The 18,485-nt window shown below is 36.0% G+C and overlaps 1 protein-coding gene across 12 annotated transcripts in view; it reads left to right on the top strand.

The window, feature by feature from the left end:
* The window catches only part of N4BP2L2 (NEDD4 binding protein 2 like 2), a 46,047-nt gene that overhangs the window by 15,527 nt on the left and 12,035 nt on the right, over nucleotides 1–18,485 (top strand). For 8 of the 12 annotated variants that reach the window (XR_014695522.1, XR_014695523.1, XM_084527808.1 and 5 more), the window contains 2 exons: nucleotides 365–441; nucleotides 4,697–4,840. Coding sequence is in view for 10 of the 12 variants with exons in the window: in XM_084527808.1 (XP_084383934.1) it covers nucleotides 365–441; nucleotides 4,697–4,840 (221 nt within the window). In the remaining 2 variants the exon portion in view is untranslated. Of the gene's footprint in view, nucleotides 1–364; nucleotides 442–4,696; nucleotides 7,159–18,485 lie in introns of those variants that run through there. The other 4 variants (XM_084527806.1, XM_084527805.1, XM_084527807.1 and 1 more) reach the window with 2 other exon arrangements.

The following is an 18,485-nucleotide window of genomic DNA, read 5'->3' as shown; positions in this document are numbered from 1 at the left end:
TGTGAAATCATACCATCTGTTACAGCCCCGCACATTTACCTTCACATGTGGTAAGCTGGTCTGCTTTGTGCCAGACCATTTTCCTTACTCCAGTTTCTGAAGAGAGACTGCTTATTGATACAATCAGTAACTGGTGTGGCAATAGTCCAGAACAATTTTAGGACAGACTTGACCTAATCTGCTTAGTGTGGAGTGAAAGCTAAGACAGGTTTGGGGGCAAGTGAAATTCAGTGTGCTAGTATTGTAGAGTTAACTACATCCATTTATTATCTGGTCTACCAACAAGTATAAAAATAGTCATTACTATTCATATTTTATATAATAATGATACTCATATGAACAATATTTTTTTTGCTTGCTGCAGGCTCTCGAAAAGGGATACAGGGTGGAGTTCCATGAGCCTGATACTTGGTGGAAGTTTGATCCTGAAGAATTAGAAAAGTAAGGTTTATATTGCAGAAATCATTGTACTTCTATGTATATAGAGACAGACAAACAGATTTGCCCATGTAAATATATATATAAAAGGGGTTTTTATTTTATCCAGTATCTGATTTATTCAAATGTGTAACTACTAGTATAAAATACATTTTAAATCTGCATTTTGAGATGTACCTTCAAATAGAAGTGTTACGGATATCAAGAGAGGTCCTGTCTTGTTGGCCCAAAGTAGTCAATACTAAAACTTTGTTGCGTGTGGGTAGAAAAAGTGATTGAGCGTTGTTGTAAGTGCTTCTGTTGTATGGAATGATTTAAGTTATCCTGAGATTTTTTTTGTTAAAAAACACTGAAGAAAAGCAATAGAAGACAAAAGGAAAATATGCATTTTATTAAGAGTGCATAAGTGTCTTGTTATGTCTACTTTTTTTAGATGGCTGTGTCAGGGAATAGTAGTCCATTGCTAATAAGTGAAGGTTAAAAGGAAAGTTTGTGTTTTAGATGGTTCTACTGCAGGATTTTGTGAAATTGTTCCCAGTCTTGAGAGGGTCTGTTGTAGAGTACTGTTGGACATCGGTTATCGGTCATGTGTGTTGTGAGAGCATCTGGAAAGCTGGTTATTATTCCTGGTTAATTTTGCCTTTGGCTCAGGTGTATCTGCTTTTAGGAATCTATGAGGTACCAACACCACCTAGGGAAATTTGTGTTTGAAATGCAGTGTAATGCTTTCATGGTTGACCAAGGAGTTCTCTTGCTGATTGTAATTTTAGGTGCTTCCAACTGACTTGGCTTTTCGTTGTTTCAGCTTTGTAAAATAGCCCCTACAAACCACCAAGTACGTTTGTGTAATACATATATTGCCTACTTAGACCTTATTCTGTGTTCTCTATAATTTTTTAAAGTTTTCATCTTTTTCTCCTAAGCTACCACTAATTTATTCTTAGAGATGGAGTTCTCCCTCTGTTGGATGAGTTCTATTAAGTTTTCCTCGTTATGGTGCGGCACTGCTACGTTAGGCAGGAAGCTGTCTCAGTAATCAGACGTTTCTAAGATGTTCAGTGTGAGATCTCCTTTGCATGAGAAAGACTCAAATTTTCCAGAAAATGCATGTTTTCACGTGGTCTGAATTTTATTTTTAACTTTCATCCAGTGCTGTACAATGGTGACACTCTAGTAGTCTGGTGCGTTTCTAGATACCATTTTTATAGAGCTGTGTCTGCCTTAGCGCTTAGTGTTTGGAAATCCATGAAAAGCCTTATTGAAAGGAAAAGAGACAAGGTCAGCGCTGGCTGAATGGTGAATTCGTGATGTCAAGAACATGACAGATGTTCTAGTGTGGAATAGCTTTCAGAGCCTTTTTTTTTTTCTTCCAGCATGCCAATGAGATACAAATTGCCATTAGACTCGCTCATGTGTGATTTTGCTCTTAGTTCAGTTTTGTGCATGTAACTTGTGAAAACATCTTGATTTCACGTGTGTTTTGCAGTAGTGCTTGTGACATCTTGCATAGCATTTAGACCTTGCATATAAAGGGTTTTATACTTTCAGATGCAATTTTTAGGGTATCTTGGATCAGAACAAGTAAGTGGCAAAATGATTGATAGAAATGTTTTTGACAACGTGTTTAATGAGTGTTGGATGAAATGTTACCTTTTTTCGTGCTTGCATGCTTTCTGAGTAGCTGGTCAATTGGAACATTAAAATAAGTGCATTTGATTCAGACTTTGGGGAAATAATTACCCTGTATAATCAGTATTTTGGGACAGGTGGTGTTTTCTTAAACAGTTACCTGCTGTCTGTATATACACAGAATTGATATGCAACGTGTTTAGTGTACCCCATTTTCCTTCAGTTTGATTGTCAACTGCAGTTTGACATTGACTGCATCGAACCCATGCTGATTGTTTAAAGCAGTAATGCCTTTGTAGGATTATTTTGCCAATATATTGGTGTGCAAGATTAGTCTAATGTAGAAGCATTTAACAGTTACAGAACTTTACTAGTATCAATAGATTCTTTGTTGCTGCAAACAAAAAACCAAAAGCTTTCAAAGCCTAACTATCTGTTAGGAGGTTTAGCTGGCATATCTTACTGTTTACGGGTGAGATGGCTTTATGTTCTTTCACTATACCTCGGCTATACTGAAACATGCCCAAAGAGGATGTTTGCTTTGAGATGTGGTTTAGTGGTAGACTTGGCAGTGCTAGGTGAATGGTTGGACTTGATGATTTTAGAGGTCTTTCATAACCAGAATGAGTCTTCAATTCTGTGACATCCTAGTATTAAATGACCCTATACAACAGATTCATTCAATTTATTTTTTTTTTTAAAGTAATTTCTGTGCTTGATGGGATTCTGCTGCTGGTGATTGTATCGTCCTGCCTTTTTCTTGAAGAAAAACTACTTGCTTATTCAAGTCCATTCAATTTTGGGTGAATGTGCACTTTATGCCATTGTTTATGCCAGTTGTTTTCTTTTCCTAGTTGTACTGAGATAGGGAGAATCTTACAAAACTTTGTACTTGCACTGGGTGGCATAAAAGGATTTAGACTTCCTCTTTTCCATTTCTTTATCATGTAAGTCAAGTGCTTTATAGAATCCCTGTATTTCTAGGGGTTGGCTTTTTCCTGTGCTCATAGTCCCGTTCATATTTGTGAATAAAATCAAACCTGTTAAGGCTTGTTAGCTGATGGGTTTAACATGCTGCTGATCCTGGACAGCTTTAGCAGGATGTGAAAATTAATATATTTTAAGTGGTGAGCCTCTTGTGGTGGTCACTGTAGCTTCTGAAGTTGTCTCATCTGAAAAAAAAAAAAAAAATCTGTGAGGGAAATACTCCACTTAATTCTGAGTACCTCTGAGATGCCCGATTCTTCTTCCAATCTAAATATGAAACTAGTGTGCTACCTACAGTATGCTTTGAGCTTTTGTGAACTTGATAGGTACTCCTTTGTTGCAATAATGTGCACAAACTCCTAGATTATTATTATTATTTTTTAATATTTCTCTATAGACTACTCTTTTTCCAGCATATCGTATTTGTCCCCCCTGTTGATTTCTCGCTTATAGAATTCAGAAATTTTTAATTTTTTGTTTAAATTTAAAATCTTTTATTTATTTATTTATTTATTAAATCAGGGGACTCGTGCCCCCTGTCCCTGTCAGAAAGCACAAAGTTACCCAAGTGGTATGACCTGGAAATTTTTCAGCTTCAACAAGGTTTCTTGGTGATAAGAATATACTGGGTTATGGTAAATTCTTGTCTACGTTCTAAAAAGATTCCATTTACATTCTCTGTCTATTCTTTTAGATTCAATTCTGTTACAGTGCTGGTAATTTTCTGACATTTGGTTTGTGCTTGAGCCTCATGGTTTTCTTTTTAGCAGGGACTGAAATTCTGCTAATGTGGATTTTAAGGTGCTATTCCATAGATGCTGAGGAGATAGATGCATTGCAATGTAGTATCTCATGTCTTGGGTTCTTAATGGGCCAAGTTCTCACTGAAAGCAGCAGCTCCTCACTAAACACTGCAATGACAACTTTTTTGGCTGTTCTTCCCTTCCCTTATCTGTCTTTTTTGAGTATATTTCTCATTTTTTCTCAAGTATTGGTAATAACTACTAGATAAAGTATCATGAACATGTAGTGCCAGTTCAAAACTAAAATTTTTCCTCATTTTATATATTTATCGATGAGAAACACTGTCATCAAGTCTTGAAACCATGTAGTTCCATTTCTTTTTGTTTCTTTGAACATTGCTTTCATAAGTAATAGTCTATAACACATTATTCCCCTTACCTATTAGCTAGCATACAATGCAAAATTCCTTGAATACACAAAATAAAGTCTTTCTAGGATGATTTGTTTGTTTTCCTGGTGAATAACATCACATTTCTATATGAAGAAAAAAGGCTGTAATTGTTTTCTGTTATTTAACATTTTCAGTGTTGAATTGTTAAAAAATAAAAAATAAATAAACCTTAACACAAGTTGACTATTAGGAGAATGAGAATACAATGTAATGAAATTGAAATTTCAAATGTCACAGCATTTTAGCTTAAAAATGTATGCAATCTCTTGACTTAGTTGAATGTATGTTTTTCAGTTATCTAAAGCTTACTGCTAAGTAATGCAGGAAAATACAACTGTTTTTTATAGATATGAAAAGCAAGAAGAAAAAATGTTAAATTAGTTTTTTTTCTTAAAGACTGTAAACATAAACATACCAGACAATTTATTTAAGTTTTTATTTTTGTAGGAGGAATAAACATGGGGTCACTCGTGAGAAGATTGCTCAGATGTTGGAACGATACGAATATCAAATATCCATACCTATTGTCATGAATTCAGTTGCACCTCCTCACAAACACACACAAAGGCCACCTCTGCAGCGAAGACATAGGTGGGGAGGCAATACAGACTCATGGAATTCTTTCGCTATTTCCAGTAGCCGATAACACAGTTGCAGTCAGTTATAAAAATCTGTTACGTGCCCTTCTAAAACACATCACCACCTCCAATGAAGTAGTGGATTATCTGTTTTAAATAGGCCTATTTCAAGACCGTTCCCTTCTGGAGGTTGTTTCTTTAATGGACTTGCATGTAAATAAAATTGTACATTTAATGTTTTAAAAATATATATATATATTTATTACAGTTGTAATAACTTTGATTTCAGTAAAATATTTGATATAGTATGAGGCATAGCAGTCTTCCTTCCTCAATTTAAGACAATGATGTTTTCATATAGCAAGTAACTGTTGAACAGTTTTTTTAAAGAGGTCCTGTTAGATACCTTTTAAAACAGAATTAAAGCCCAGAAGAAGAGCTTATTTATGTAGTAACTGATTTTAATGATTCTGACTTAGACTCCTAATCTTTTATGAGATCTTTCTGAAAACACTTGTCTTGGATTGTCCTTTTGTTTTAATTGGTATATATTGACAATTGGCAAACTATTGGCATGTATTTTCTGGCTTTTTGTCTCAGAAGCTCATCTCAGCTGAAGCAGCGTTCTTTTAATACAGTGTTCACCAGCCTTAAACTCTGTAACCTCAATTCTTTAATTTATTTATTCATTTTCATTGGCAGCAGCATGTAGAATATGACTGTGTCTGTGCACCACCAACTCTTTTTGTACTTTAAAAACTAAATGTTCTCACTACAAATGCCAGTTTGTTGCTCTTTCTACGCAATTTCTTTCATCCAGGATAAAAACTAAGTACTTGGAAGTATCAATTCAATACAAATAGTGGAGATAGTTTTGTAAAACCATGTTGCATTCTTAATTTTGGCACAGGCAATGTGATCTGTTATTCAGCGCTTAGCAATGAATGAGACAGCATGAAGATTTACTAATTTATTATCCATTTTCTTTCAAAACCTGATTAATTCATAAGTTTTCACTTCTCTTGCTTTCTAACTGCTTGCTGTATTAATAAAACATGTTTGTCTTCGATGTTGTTTTAGTAGTTCAGTGCAACAGTTATTATTTTCAAGCTTTTGTGATTTTTATTCAGCTGAGCATTGCTAGTAACCTGTTAGCTGAAATAACCTATCTTCAGGTCTAACTAGGTTTGACTTCCTTAAGCACTAAATGAGTAAGTCTTGAATAGGAAGGCTTGTTGAGAATGTGAGAACATAACTGAAATTATTATTATTATTATTATTACTATTATTAGGTGCAATAGTCATCAGAATTTTGCAAATTCTGAAGCCAGTGTGATTTTATTTTTTTTTTTAACTTATTGGGAGTTTCTGTTGTGGGCCCTAAAAGTTGTTTCATCTTTAAAGTCTGAGTAACTTAAAAATCAAGGTATATGATGAATTCTCTTTCTGTCGTTTTATACAACTACTTTATGTCTACATTTGTACAATTTAATGTATATCTAGAACAACATTTTTATAAAAGATTTTGTTAACTGCAAGAGTTGAAGTATGCAGTTTCACGTTTCAGTGATGTTTTAATTAATTGAAAAATAATCTATTTCAAACAGTGCACAGTTTCTTAATATATTGAACTACTGTTTGTGTTAAAAAGAAGAAGCTCTCCAATTATATTAATTATCTTGTTGTATATTATTCATACCAATTGTGTTTACTGTATTTTAGTTTTCTTAGTCATCTTTTTCCATGTTTCAAGAGAATCATAGAAATCTTTGTCATTGGTCAGTAATACTTCAATTATCCTGAAGCTTTTATATTTAAATATAAATTACATTTCAACTGAGAGGAAGATAAAAAGGTTTTAGAGAGACTCATTTTATTTACTCACATGATCATTATTATTATGACTAAGTCATAATAAAGTGATGGAATTTATTAATTATGTGATATTCAGGCAGTGTGCTAAGATATGACAAAAATGGTGATTATTGAAATTTGGCATTATGATAGTTTTTGGTACCCTCTGTCTTCAGTTTTTTGAAAGATTTTTTTAGAAATGTTTTTATTTCATATTTACATTTTCTTTAACTGAATTTTAGTATGTAAGTAGTTAGGAATTAGGACTGTTTTAAAAGGATGACGCATATTTGTGTTATATGTTTTTAATAAATTGTTGATTGATGGTGAGTATTTTTGATATGTGAAGTACGTTGATCAGTATAGGCTTGCTATCTGGCAAGGGATATGTAACAAGAACAGAATGCTTTGCAACTTATTGGAGTATCAAATACTTACTGTAAACTGCTTAATCGATAAAGTTGTATTCTAAGGTAAGTCCATGGTAGGTGAAATCGCAATTACTGTGTAACACATGATCTTTGTTTCATTATATATATTTCATGAGGGTTTAAGCTACAAACTAGAAATATGTGTGTATCTGAGAGAGAAGTTGATTTCTTTTCATCCATGATGGCATATTACACTACAATATTCATATGTTAAAAAATAAATAAAAATTAAAAACAAAAAGGTGATGTGAAATACACCTTACAGGTAATGAATTTCTCCTGCTCCCTCACAAGTGAAGAAAATGACTTATTTTCTCAAAAAGTACATACAAGAAATGTAAGAACTCCTTCAATTAGACCTGGGCTCTAAATATTTTTTCTATCTAGCATAGCGTTTATGCAATACACTTATTAATTTGTCACACATACTAACAATATACCTAGTATTAAGGCTTTCTGTTGTTTTTGATTTTTAGTAAATTGCTAGTTCATAGTGTATGAAGAAATTATAGCGTTACAAATGCAGATTCTAGGTATCTGCTGCACACTTCAAACCAGTGAGGTTTGGTAATTAAATTTAAACAGAAGAGTTAAGATACTTAGCTGTAGTTTTACCATCCCACTCTTTGAAGCATGAAATTTAAATCAGAGTTCGTCTGCAGAACACACATAATTTGATAGCAGTTAGCAACACAGAATTATATATAGCTATAAAGGGAAAAAAATAAGAGTTCTAGTTTTATTGCTTAATCTAACTGCTATATTTCTTGTTAGTTTATTTCCTAAAGTATTAAAAGCTTTCACAAGTGATTTAGTGGTTGCCTTTTTTTTTTTTTTTTGCATCTAATTAATAATGATTAAAACACTAGAAGTTCTAATGTAAAAACATTTAAAAAAAAAAAAAAAAAGGTGTTAAATGGTGTCCTATTAGGAATTCTGTCTTCTGTTCTGATGCCCATTTCCTTTTTAGATTCAGTCTAATCTATTTTACTATGCAGGGTATTTTTTTAAGCTTTTTTTCTTTAAAGAAGAAAGCCAAGGTTTTGTCTTTATTGTTCTCTCTCTTGAAATGTTCTACAGAGATTGTAGATTTATTTCTTTCTCTGTTATTAGATAACTGAAGATCAGGATCGTCTAACTAGGATGAGACCCATAACATTTGTATATGATTATTTTCTGTTTTTCATGATGTAATTTAGGATGTCAGGCTTTTTTTTTTTTTTTTTTTTTTTTTTTTTTTTTTTTTTTGACCAGTATGATTAATTTTCAGTGAATTAGGGGAAAAAAAAAGTGTTTTTGTAATTTCACATTGCTGTGTATGATAGCTGTAGTTTGAACTCCTGCTTCATCCTAGCAAGCACGTTTCCTGGAAGGAATTCTTTCCCTCTCTGCTGTACATTATGGGGGTGAGACAACAGGATGTATGTTGAGAATTGAGGGGTTTCCATACAAAAGAAAACAGGCCTGTATTACATCTCCCAGTAAGTAGAAATAAGACAACATCGTGTTGAAATGCAGTTCGTACAATTGAAATCAAATACTGAATTTAAGAGTGTTCAGCTGTTTCATATAAGTCAAACCTGTGGAAATGTTTCACCTCACTGTTTCTACAGTGACGTTTTTTCAATATTTTTTTACTTTTTTCAATATTTTACCTTTTCATCCTTTTGAAATAAAAGCAAGAGCAGTATGGTTTTGCTGAGATTTTATTTGTTAGATTAAAACTCTCTAATATTTGAAAAGTGTTGCGTCTGGAATGGGTCTTTGCAGTTTCCTTTTAGCTGATAATGCTGTTTCCACATCGAGAGCCTCTTCCTTCCTCAGGTAGACTGTCCTTGACCATTTAACATGTACTGCTATATCGTGCTGCTGTAACACTGACAGGTTCTGCCAAGTCAGCATGTATTGTGTCTGTGAAGTAATTTTTTCTCAGTCATACTTGCAGCCTTTTTATGGTTTTAAATATTTTTGCATTTTTGTCGCTTAAATTCAGCATCAACTTTTCTCATGTGGTCCCCCAAACCAGTACCAGAGTAGCTGCTTTATAATTATGTGGTTGTCCTGTTTGTCCTTTTCAAATACTGGCCTGATGCTAACTTTGTGAGTGTTGTAGGATTTTCTGAAAACATACTAGACAAATACTTTCTGAGCACGACTTTTGGAACATGTTGCCTAACTACTAATTAAAAACAAACAAACAAACATTAATTCTTCAGAAGATTTTGTTTAATCTCTCAAATTACTGACAGACTAAAATGTTCTGCTTTAGCTGACAGGTTAAATAACTTGGCATAATATTTCCAAGGGGTTTATTGTATCATTAGAAATTAGTCGTGAGGCTATAATCCTGTTTGTCTGTCCTTTCAGTCATGATACTTGTGATCATATTTATTCCTTTACCCATCAGTTTTGGTAACCTATGGTTACCACAGATAACTGTTAACCTCTATAACAACTTCTGAACAGCTTTCTCACACCTCGTTGTTAACATGAGGAGTTTCTTATGGCTCATGGGACTGATTTGGAGTGGATTGGGCCATATGACTTTTCCCTTGTTTTCTATTTTTCCTTATAGCTTAACTCTAAGATGATCACATTTGCCTTCCAGGACTCATGAAAACAAAAACACAGGCATTGGATCCTTACCTGAAGCAAGACAGGCTACATTTGCAGATTATAGATCAAACTGTTTGGTACATGCTCCAAACATTCAATGAAGTATACCTGAGAAAATTTGAAAACTATTTTCACTTCATGAAACCTGTAGTTACGAGACTGTGCTCATGGCTGTGCAGAAAAACTGCATTATATGGGAGAACAGATCACATTGTATATATGTATATATTGAAAGCACAGTTACAGTTTGGGATTTCATCCTGTTTTTATTTTGGTCCAACAGTCTAGACTGGGTTCTTGTTCTAATAGTGAATACTTAGGTTATGTCCGTAATGCTGCCCTTCTTGCCCCTAGATCTCAAGGAGAGGCTTTGTTGTGAGCAAAGAGAGCTGGCTATGGGTTATCTTTCTCTAAAGAGAAGTGAGTTGTAAAGAGATGAAATGAGTTTGTCTTTTGGCTGGTTGGTTTGTGGTTGAGAAGGCCCAGCCTTGGGCTCCCTGCTCCCAGTAGGATGAGGGCCACCACGGTGGTCAGGGCCTGGAGCACACGGGGCCCAGGGGGAGGCTGAGGGGAACTGGGGCTGCTCAGCCTCAAGAGAAGATTGCTTCTGTTGAATGGAGGCTATGAAGGTGGAACCAGGCTCTTCTCAGATGAGAAGCAATCGACAGAAGTTACAACATGGGAAATTCCAGTTAGATCTCAAAAATTCACTGTGAGGGTGGTGAGACAGAGGCAGAGTTTCCCCAGAAGTTGTGTAATTTTCCACACTTGGAGCATTCAAAACTTGTCTGGGCAAGGCACTGAGCAGCAAGGTCTAAGTTGGTATTGCCTTGAGCAGATGTTGGACCATATGATCTCTAGAGGCCCTTTCTGGCATAAATCATTCTACTTTAATGGATATAGTGATAGCAGTGTCCAGAATATCAAAAGAGCTATTTAGCCCATATCTGTCTTAGTCTGTATGATGTACCAAAGGAGAAAGATCAATACACAGAAGTAGTAAGTGAAAGGTGGATGGCAGTATTACAAAGTACTGAGATTTATTTATTTATTTATTTTTAATGCAATACTGTCCAGAAAATACACATTATAATTGAATGTTGTGTAGCTCTCAGTATCTCACAGCATTTGAGATTAGGCAGATTAAGCCTAATACTTATAGTGACTGTTCTCAATAGCAACACTGTCTGCAGTTAGACATATTTAAATGTTAGTGTTGCTATCATCTAGGCTGTAGGTTGGGTACTTAATGTTTGCTGTTACTGTTTTCTTTATTATACTCCTCTTGCAACTTTTCTTTCCCCCCTTTGGTCTCATTCTGAAACTGGACCTTTCTGACTTGGCATGATCTTCTCTATCCTATGTGTTGTTGCTATAATTTGCTCTGTAATTATGGAGCCATTTGCCCCTTCTGTTTTCTTCCCTGAACTATCAACTTATGTACAGAGCTACACCTTATTCTATTTTTTTTTAATGCCTCAGCTCAAGCTGACGCTGATTTAAAAACTGAGATTATTAATTTTCTCCCACCCCCAGATATCCTTTTGATTTTTTTCTCTGTTCTGCTGACAGTAGTACTTTCTATCATACAATGTGTTTTTCTTCATCCATTCTTCTCTTAGCCTCATGAAGTTTGTGGCATCTTCTTGTGTTTTGTTCTCAGACGTACAGTACGTACCGTAGATATTTAATTACATGTCTTTGCTACGGTTTTGTTGATTTAAGCTATTTTAAATACAGCTGAAATCTGTTATCTTTCACTGAAAATTCCTAGTAGAAAATAGGTTATTGAATACCTCCAAATAGTCCATTCTGTTTTCTTGTGCCTCTGTTGCTTCCTGACACTCCCACTCGTGGTTTTCATCTTAATTTTGGTTGTGTCTTAAAACTTCATTTTACATCTGTTTTCTGTGTGAATATGCCTCAAGAAGAAAGGCCAATGCTTCACCCTGTAAATCTGGTCGTTTTGTTTAAGACCTTTTTGTTGTGCTTGCTTATGACTAAATTCTGGTTTTGACGGCTGTTATCTGTATATCCAAGTACTGATGATACATCACAATATATGTTTCTCTTTTGGGGAATAAAAATAGCGCTTTTTATTTACTTACTTCAAGTGGCTTGTACACAATGAGGATATTTTTCAGGAATTAGGGTCAGGAAAGTGTCTTATTTGTGGACTGCATTGTAAGACATGTTTTATTTCACAATCTCATGGGAGCCTCAGCGAATCTGCCTTTTCCTGGGCAGAGCTGCTTGAGCAGAATTGCATAAGCACATGCCTGAAAAGCAGTAGATTGTAAGGGAGAGAAGTTGTGAAATGGATTGTGAGGCAGCTCACAGAATTTAATTTCTGAATGCAAATCTTATTTCTTCTAAAATCAAGGATCCACTCAGATTCAATACTGTCTTATATTTTTCGAACTGCTTAGGTTACATACATTTGTGCTATATGATAAATCTCTTAACATTGTTTTAATTTTTAATGAAAAAGGCTTGAGTTTTTTTTAAGGTGATCTGTTATAATTGTGCATATTTATTCAATATCTGTGAATTGGATGTTAGTCAAGTGGGCTTTGCATTTGCAATGGATGATGATGTTTGGTAATTTGTAGTCCTTACCTCAGCATGCTTCAGCTGATGGTTTCCAGCCTGGACCATCAACTTTGTAGGATGTTGTATTTAAAGCATCCTCTGCTACTGCTGAAAGTGCTTAGGATTTGGTGAGAACCATTTGCTTCATATCCAGATATATAATAGTGCAAGGGTTTGTCCAGAAAATAATGCAAAACACAGATTGCCCATTCTGTGGGACAGTGGGATTTTTCTAACCTATTTTAGAAAGAGTTCTCTAAAATCTTATAAAGAAATGTCTTTATACCAATAACAAATTAAGGAGCAGTGCTGCACAGCAGATTACACCAACGTTATTAACCTGTGTACATTTGACAATAGTTCATGTGTCTACAAACAAAATCTCAAAGCAGCATATTTGTGTAGCCTGGATTAATTTCAAATAGGTTGTCTTTGTGATTGAACTGATACTATCCAAGAAGCAGGGCTGTTATGATATAAATGTTATCAAACTTGCAAACATGATTTGTGCTGTACTTCCAGTGCATACTGTTGACATCTGCATCCACATTAAATGTTCAGAGAGAGAGCTTAAATGAAAATTGCATCCCTTTAAGATGGATTCAGATCACTTGTAGTATTTCATTTGGTCCATTTTTTTTTCTTTCTTTTGGTTTATAGTGTTGAGCCCTACCTAACGTTGCAGAGAAATCCAGTAAAACAAAAACCAGTGTCTCTTCTCTGTTAGCATCCATTGCTACCTGTTGTCTCTGTGTTGTTTTATGTTCTTGGTAGTATTTTGCGTTGTGTCAGGTGAGATACTTGTGGCACCTAAATGAGGTTGGGAGCGTTTCACTTGTTCAGGAAGCAGATGTATGATACTGGGCAGAAATATGCTCAGTGTGTATATGTTAATGGGTATATTCAGGATGGATTTCCTTAATGTTGATCAACATACTCCATGACTAAAGAGCCAAAAGAGGAGATTGGCCCTTCCAGTCAGAAGACAGTGACAGTTTTCATTAACTGGGCAGGACAAAGATCAGTCTGATCACTCCACCCAAAAGTTCTTGTGGACTGAATGGGCCATCACATGAAAACTGAATTTGTATGTCTAGCACCTCAGGCAGTTGAGATTTTTGGAGTTCTGGGTCGGTTGTATTTTTGTTTGTTCATTTTACTTTGAAATGAAGTGGTGAACTTGCACATGGATTTGATTAAACGGACAGCTTCTAAAGAGATGTGTGATCAAACCAATTGTATGCTTTTGTCTGTGTACTCTCTAAATCACTGCCTCTTGTGTCTGGACTACAGCAGGGCAGGAATCTGATGGCTGATCATATGCTGTGGGGAACTGTGTAAACAGCAGTCCTGCAGAAGTGGTAAAGATTGGGGTAGCCCTTTGAGCATTATGATAGAATAGCACGTTTTGCGAAGATGCTTGTTTAATTCTCACCACGGCTGGCAGTGCTGCTGGGAGATGAAGTAGTGAGTTTCTTTAGATTGAATTCAGTTAGTAGGATCTTTACTGGTGTGGAGTGGGGAGCATCAATTTACAACACTGCAATGTGCAAACGTTTCTTAGGAATGGTGAGTTTTTATAAGGTGGGCTGTGAGGCATCCCAACATGCTGCTGCTGCTGCTGAAAGGAGTTACCTTGCTTCTACCACATCCTTGATCTTAACCAGCCACTTATTTTACTTCTTGTTTTGGTGGGTTGAATCAGCTCTACAACAAAATTAAGTACTTGCTTTCTTTTTCATGCTGGCTCAGGCAGCTCAGTCCACCCAAAAAGAGGGTAAGGCAGGTGGGAGAGACAGGTAGTGGAATCACAGAATCATTTAAGTTGGAAAAGACCCTTAAGATTACCAAGTCCAACCATCCACCTAATGCTACTAAGTCCACCACTAAACCGTGTCCTTAAGCATCACATCCACATGTCTCTTAATACCTCCAGGGATGAGGACTCCACCACTTCCCTGGGCAGCCTGTTCCAATGCTTGATCATCCTCTCTGTGAAGAAATTCTTCCTGAGATCCAATCTAGAGTTCCCCTGGTGCAACTTGAGGCCATTTGCTCACTTTCTATCACTTGTTACCTATGAAAAGTGACCCACACCCTCCTCACTGCAATCTCCTTTCAGGCAGTTGCAGAGAGCAATGAGGTCTCCCCTGAGTCTCCTCTTCTCCAGATTAAACAACCCCAGCTCCCTTGGCCACTCCTCATAGGATCTGTTTTATAGGAAGTGCGTGGCCAACATCTAGACCAAAGTAGGAAAGGGTGACTTGTTGAAGAGCACAGATTTAAAGTGCTAAGTTGGATGCTCATCTTCAATGGAATTCAATTCAATGGAATTTCAGGAAGCCCTGTATTGCTGAGGAGTTATTTTTAAGGTGCAAGGCTCAAAGTTATTTTGCATGTCTTTTCTTCCAGTTCCTTAATCACCTAATACTAATGTTCCATTTGGCTTTGAGGAGCTGCAGCTTTAGCACTCATTTAAGTAAAGGCAAGGTATTGCCCAGAGAAGCTGTGGCTGCCCCATCCCTGGAGGTGCTCAAGGCCAGGCTGGATGGGGCTTTGGGCAACCAGGGCTGGTGGGAGGTGTCCCTGCCCATGGCAGGGGGTTGGGACTGGGTGGGCTTTAAGGTCCCTTCCAACCCAAACCATTCTGTAGTTCTGTGGTACGCAGCTAAGAAGGCTGGCACTATGAATTTATCTCTTTGTTGTTATTACTCCAAAGTTATAGCTACCATTTCTCTTTGTTTTTGAAATAAAGTCAGCTCACAAGGAGTTCATTTGACATTAATTCAACAATGTTTGTGGATTTGTTATATATTATTGTAAGGTAAGAAAGGTGGAGTGTGTCCCAGTAGATACCATTTTATATAAGCAGCTTTGCTGTAACTCTGATAATGAAAATCCATTCCGGAGTTTTTGGAGATTAATGATGGTGTAAATTTCTCAGAGAGCATGTACCTCATTGTTAAATGTCATATAGAATTGCTTTTTTTAATTATCAATTCCTCTATACCTTATTACAGGAATGCCTGCAGACTTTTTTTTTTTTTTTTTTTGTATCAAGCAGACATCAGCTTAAGTGTATGTTAGAGCTCAAGTTTGTTACAATGATCTTTAAAATAATGCTTTTTCCCATTTTTGCCATTTTTCAGTAAAAAAGCATTGCTAACTTGTCTAAATCATTTTCTTTGCATGTTCTACCGCAGACAGCTGTCATGAAAATGTGTTTGCTTCTCTGGTAAAGAGTGTCATTGGAGCACTGACTCTCAGGCTGCAATTGCTATTTTGAGCATTAAATTACAATGCTGAAGTCACGTGTAATAGAGTTGTGGCAAAAAGCTTTTAATATTGTCTAAATGGTAGGCTGAGAAATTTCAAAGTATTGTGAGTTCCTATTTCAGCAAAAATACTATTACTTTTTTTTCAGATCTGTTTATTACTAAACAATTGCATTTCTTAAATATGTTTTTAAAATACATAGTATATGGCAAAATGTAAGCTGAAACTGCTCCTTTTTTTTTTTTCTTCCCCCTTGAGTGTGTTGTGTGTGTTTTAGAAGAGGTTACTAGCAAATGCCTCTGTAAAGAAGAGAAGTCTCTCTCCGTGCTGGTTCTCAAACTTTCACTGTGTGCCAAATGGTTTTACAGTTGGGAAAACTCTTTAAAAGGGCATGTAGGCAGACTAAAAGAGGAGGAATAAGATAAAGATAAAGAAAATGAGTAGACAATTTGTTCTATTACATGCAAAGAGACATAATACTGGATATACCCCAAGCAGGGAAATTTCAGCTATGCCATCACAGTACATTATAGTGTTTCATAGGGGTAGTATTTTCTTCGAATTAGTTGCCTGAATAGTGAAGAAGAATAAAGTTTATTATTTTGGATAATAATCTGAATAATAATAAGAATAATAAAGTTTATCATTCTGCATTCAGGAGCCCACCATTTCCCTTTTTGTTTCAGACCTTTCTTTAGAAAATCCGAATCCTTAGAGAACTAGTTTCACTGAACTGCCCCAAACCTTTACTTTTCCAACATATAGAAATGTCGTGGTTGTATTTAATAGGAACTATTGAATGCTACTATTGAATTAAATGACACTTCCAGGTATGCTAAATCACCAGCCTGAACCAACATTTGCATTTGTCATTATTTTGACACGCAACAATTTCAGTGCAATAGCAGCTGGTGGTTCCTCTGGATTACCCACTTTTCTTCTCCCATGATTTAGTGGATCTATTTCTGCTGTTGTGGCAGTCTAAAGTGAATCCTCTCCAGTAAGATTTTGCTTCCTGAATCAGAATTAATATCGAGGAGAAGAAATAAATGTGCTGGCCTCAGTTTATTTTTTTTTTCTCATTTCTGCAGAGCTCTTCCATAGCTCTTAGTGTGTCATCCTAGCCCAAGGAAGATTTTGTCAGGATTATCCTGAAAGGGTTATCAGATATACAAAGAGTTAGGGAACAGCAACATGCTTGAATCTGTAGTAAAGTTGATTTCTACGGACAGCAGCACTGACTCAGCTGGGAGAGGTGGGTGGTGAGCAAGAGAGGAGCTCCTCTAACACCAAAGCTGGAGAAGTTCACTCCTTGACTTCTGGATCTCAGCCTTCCCTGGGCCATCTGCTGGTCATTTCTGCAGGGCTGGTAACAGCAGCACAAGGTCCATTATATTCAATACTGAATTATTTTGGAACTGGTGCTCACGTCTGATGTGCTATTCCCCACCCCATTCAGAACAATTAAAAATAGGATATTATTTTGTACCTCATTGGTAAGGGGTTTTATGGTTTAGAGAACTTTCTCTCTACAAAACACTTTTCAAAAGGAAGAAAGTCAGGATTTAAAACACATCTTGTGATGAGTATAACTAGATGGGCTATATTTAAGAAAATAATCTCTCCAATCCTAAACCTTTTTTTTTTTTTCTTTTTCTGGCATTCCATCTCTTTGGGGAGAAAGGAAGCATATTTTAGAGTAGGGAATGCATCATGAGCAAAATTCAGGGCAAAATTCATCTTGGCTAACAAAACATCTCCGGATAAGCCATAGCATCCCGTATTGAAGATACGCTGATTTGTAAAAGGGGAAATCAGATTTCATTACTCAGAGGAAAGCACCGTGTAGACTTAAATACCACAATTTGGAGGAGATCCCATTTGTTAGAAGGATGTCTCATCTGGATGCCATTTTGGGGCAATAAAATTTGTGTGCTTTCCAACAAGGTATTTTCTGAGGCCCACAGTGCTTTTTGCAGTGATGTCAAGGCACTGGGGCCTTTGAATCCAGTTCTGGTAAGTGGCTTTGTGGCTACACAGTGGCCTAGAAGGCTGCTGAGCTGCTTTCAACCCACCCAGCAAATTGAGCAGGTTGGCTTGTGGGGCTGTTTTGAAGGATTTTCTCTTGTGCTAACAATGAATAAATTAAAGAATGAGTAAAGGGTAAGGGTAGGTCTCTGCAGGTGACCTTAATTCCCAAGTTGCCTGCCATTGTGTCTGCCTTTCTGCACACAAACTCAGCCCCCCACCCCCCTTTTTTTTTCTCTTGAGGATTTCAGAATACTCTACTTAAAACAGCTCATGTTAGATATGAATGCCCAGAAAATGGCAAATTTTACCCTGTGATTCTTCTAGCTACTGCTTTGGTTAGTGTGTTGTATGAAGTACCATCCTGAACAAAGAGTTAAAGAAAATAATTGCAGAAAAGCAGCATATCCCTGATTCATACAATAATCAATGAAATGTAGCCTTGTGAACCTGATCTCTTTTAAGGGTTGCATTGGAAGAAGTTAGACTTCTAGACTGTTTTGTTTTTTTTACTCATGTTCATTTCAGGGTTATGTTGCTGACAGACTTAACAGCAAGATTTCAGAAAAGTCATTGTTAGGGCTGCTATCTGCTGAATTTGGTGAGAGATTCAGACCAAAATAATTTTAAATAACTGCCTGCAACTGACTTAATCTGTCTGTACTGTGTTATTTTGTTGCAAATAAAATGAGAAATATTTTTTCCAAATAAGTGTGTTTACTCATAATACATTGAGCAGGATCTATATTTATTTAAATTTAAAATGTTCTAGATTGTTCTGAATAACAAGGTGTACTTTTTTTAATTGATTAAAGTTCTTATCTGGGGTTTTACCAGTTTAAAAAAGTAGGTGGTCTGTGT

The sequence above is a fragment of the Aythya ferina genome, assembly GCF_964211825.1.
Source record: "Aythya ferina genome assembly, chromosome: 1".
Taxonomy (NCBI): Eukaryota; Metazoa; Chordata; class Aves; order Anseriformes; family Anatidae; genus Aythya; species Aythya ferina.
The sequence above is the reverse complement of the archived record's forward strand: the minus strand, read 5'-3'. Positions and strand labels throughout refer to the sequence as shown.